The 1,425-nt window shown below is 38.9% G+C and overlaps 1 protein-coding gene across 1 annotated transcript in view; it reads right to left on the reverse strand.

Moving 5' to 3' along the window:
• LOC107576670 (vacuolar protein sorting-associated protein 33B-like) overlaps positions 1-1,378 on the reverse strand; it is a 2,366-nt gene extending 988 nt beyond the window's left edge. The window contains exons 1-8 of the mRNA XM_016262812.1: positions 1,365-1,378; positions 985-1,119; positions 819-899; positions 612-673; positions 484-533; positions 334-401; positions 206-251; positions 47-141 (exon numbers count right to left, since the gene is read on the reverse strand). Coding sequence (XP_016118298.1) covers positions 47-141; positions 206-251; positions 334-401; positions 484-533; positions 612-673; positions 819-899; positions 985-1,080 — 498 coding nt within the window. The 5' untranslated portion in view covers positions 1,081-1,119; positions 1,365-1,378. The remainder of the gene's footprint in view (positions 1-46; positions 142-205; positions 252-333; positions 402-483; positions 534-611; positions 674-818; positions 900-984; positions 1,120-1,364) is intronic.
• Between the last annotated feature and the right edge of the window lie 47 nt (positions 1,379-1,425).

A 1,425-nucleotide genomic window follows, 5' to 3' on the forward strand; every position in this document is an offset into this window, starting at 1 on the left:
CCTTTTTTTCGGCCCTAAAGCACTGTAGCATCCAAATCAGCATTACCAGAAAGTTCTCTCTGAAGAATTCAGGCAGCTCTAAACTCAGGATGTCGTCATCCAGAGGAAGAATGTAGAAATTCCACTCATCGGTTGTAACATCTAAGAAAAAACGTCATTAGGAGGCCCAGGACCAAAGATTGAAACATTAACACACTTAACCTACCTCCATAGACTCCCTGCTCTTCCAAAATCGTCTCACATGCATAAAACTGTAAAGAATGCCATAACATCAAAATCACACAACAAAATAAAAATGCTGCATATTTGAACAATTTCCAGACCTCTAGTTACCTTTTGGGGGGTAAATATGATCTTATATCTTCTGAATCTTCCAGCCACTTTGTCTGAATTAACCAAATCTGTAAACATTGTTAAAACAAACTATTAAACTACACTTCCTTCTAGATTATAAATCACTACGTAACAGCAAACCATGCCAACCTGAAATCCACTTCACAGTTTGTATTCTGGGACGTATCAGGAAGCACAGCCTGCGAAAAAGATATGTCGCCTACATTTTACCGAGGCATTACAGTTTTTAATTGATAAAAACTTACTAGTTTACTTACTGGTCTGAACTGCTGACAACTGGCTTGAGCTCAACTTTGTACAGTTTGTCGACTTCGTGTTGCTAAAGGTGAAATCAGGTGTAGACTCGTTAGGGTGTGAATACATATTTCTATATTAATAATATTTCAAGAAGATATAAAATGCTAGTCATTTAGAAAGACAGCGTGCCAGTGCTTTCTCCTAAAATGTATTACATGATAATATACCTTCAGGATTGTGACATTTGCTATTCGATCAAGAGGGCTCATCAAATCTGCATCAATAAATAAATCCTTCTTCCCTGGCAACTGCAAAAACATACATGCTGACATTTACAATACAAATTCAAAATGCAAAGTACTTTTCTGAAGAAACAGTGGATGGTCATGTCACCTGCTCCAGCAGGAAGATGAGCTGGTCTCTGGCCAGTCTTTTGAGCAGGGAGAAATCAGGCAGCCCAGGAGCATCTCTCCTCTCTGTGTGTGCCATATGGAGAGATCCCACCACTCTGTCCGATGCTGGATATAGCTGTAAAACATTTCTCTGTAACATTAGCCTCTGTCACTCAGATCTGTGGAAGCTGCAGATGCAGAATGACAATTACAGCAGCTTGTCTGAATTTTGCTCATGTCATTGAAGCTGCTTTTCTTTTCTTTTCACAGTTTATCAACATAGCGTAACGTCCAATTACACGTCCCAAGTTATCTACAAAAATAACATAAGTGTAGTTACGGGAATTAATTTAAACAAAAAGCAGTACATTCGTCTCATACCTCGTCCACCTTTTTCCTTCTTCTTCTTCTATTTTTACGGCGGTTGGCATCCAGCGTATTG

Source organism: Sinocyclocheilus grahami, unplaced genomic scaffold, assembly GCF_001515645.1.
Source record: "Sinocyclocheilus grahami isolate Dianchi unplaced genomic scaffold, SAMN03320097.WGS_v1.1 scaffold4133.1, whole genome shotgun sequence".
In the NCBI taxonomy this organism is placed as follows: Eukaryota; Metazoa; Chordata; class Actinopteri; order Cypriniformes; family Cyprinidae; genus Sinocyclocheilus; species Sinocyclocheilus grahami.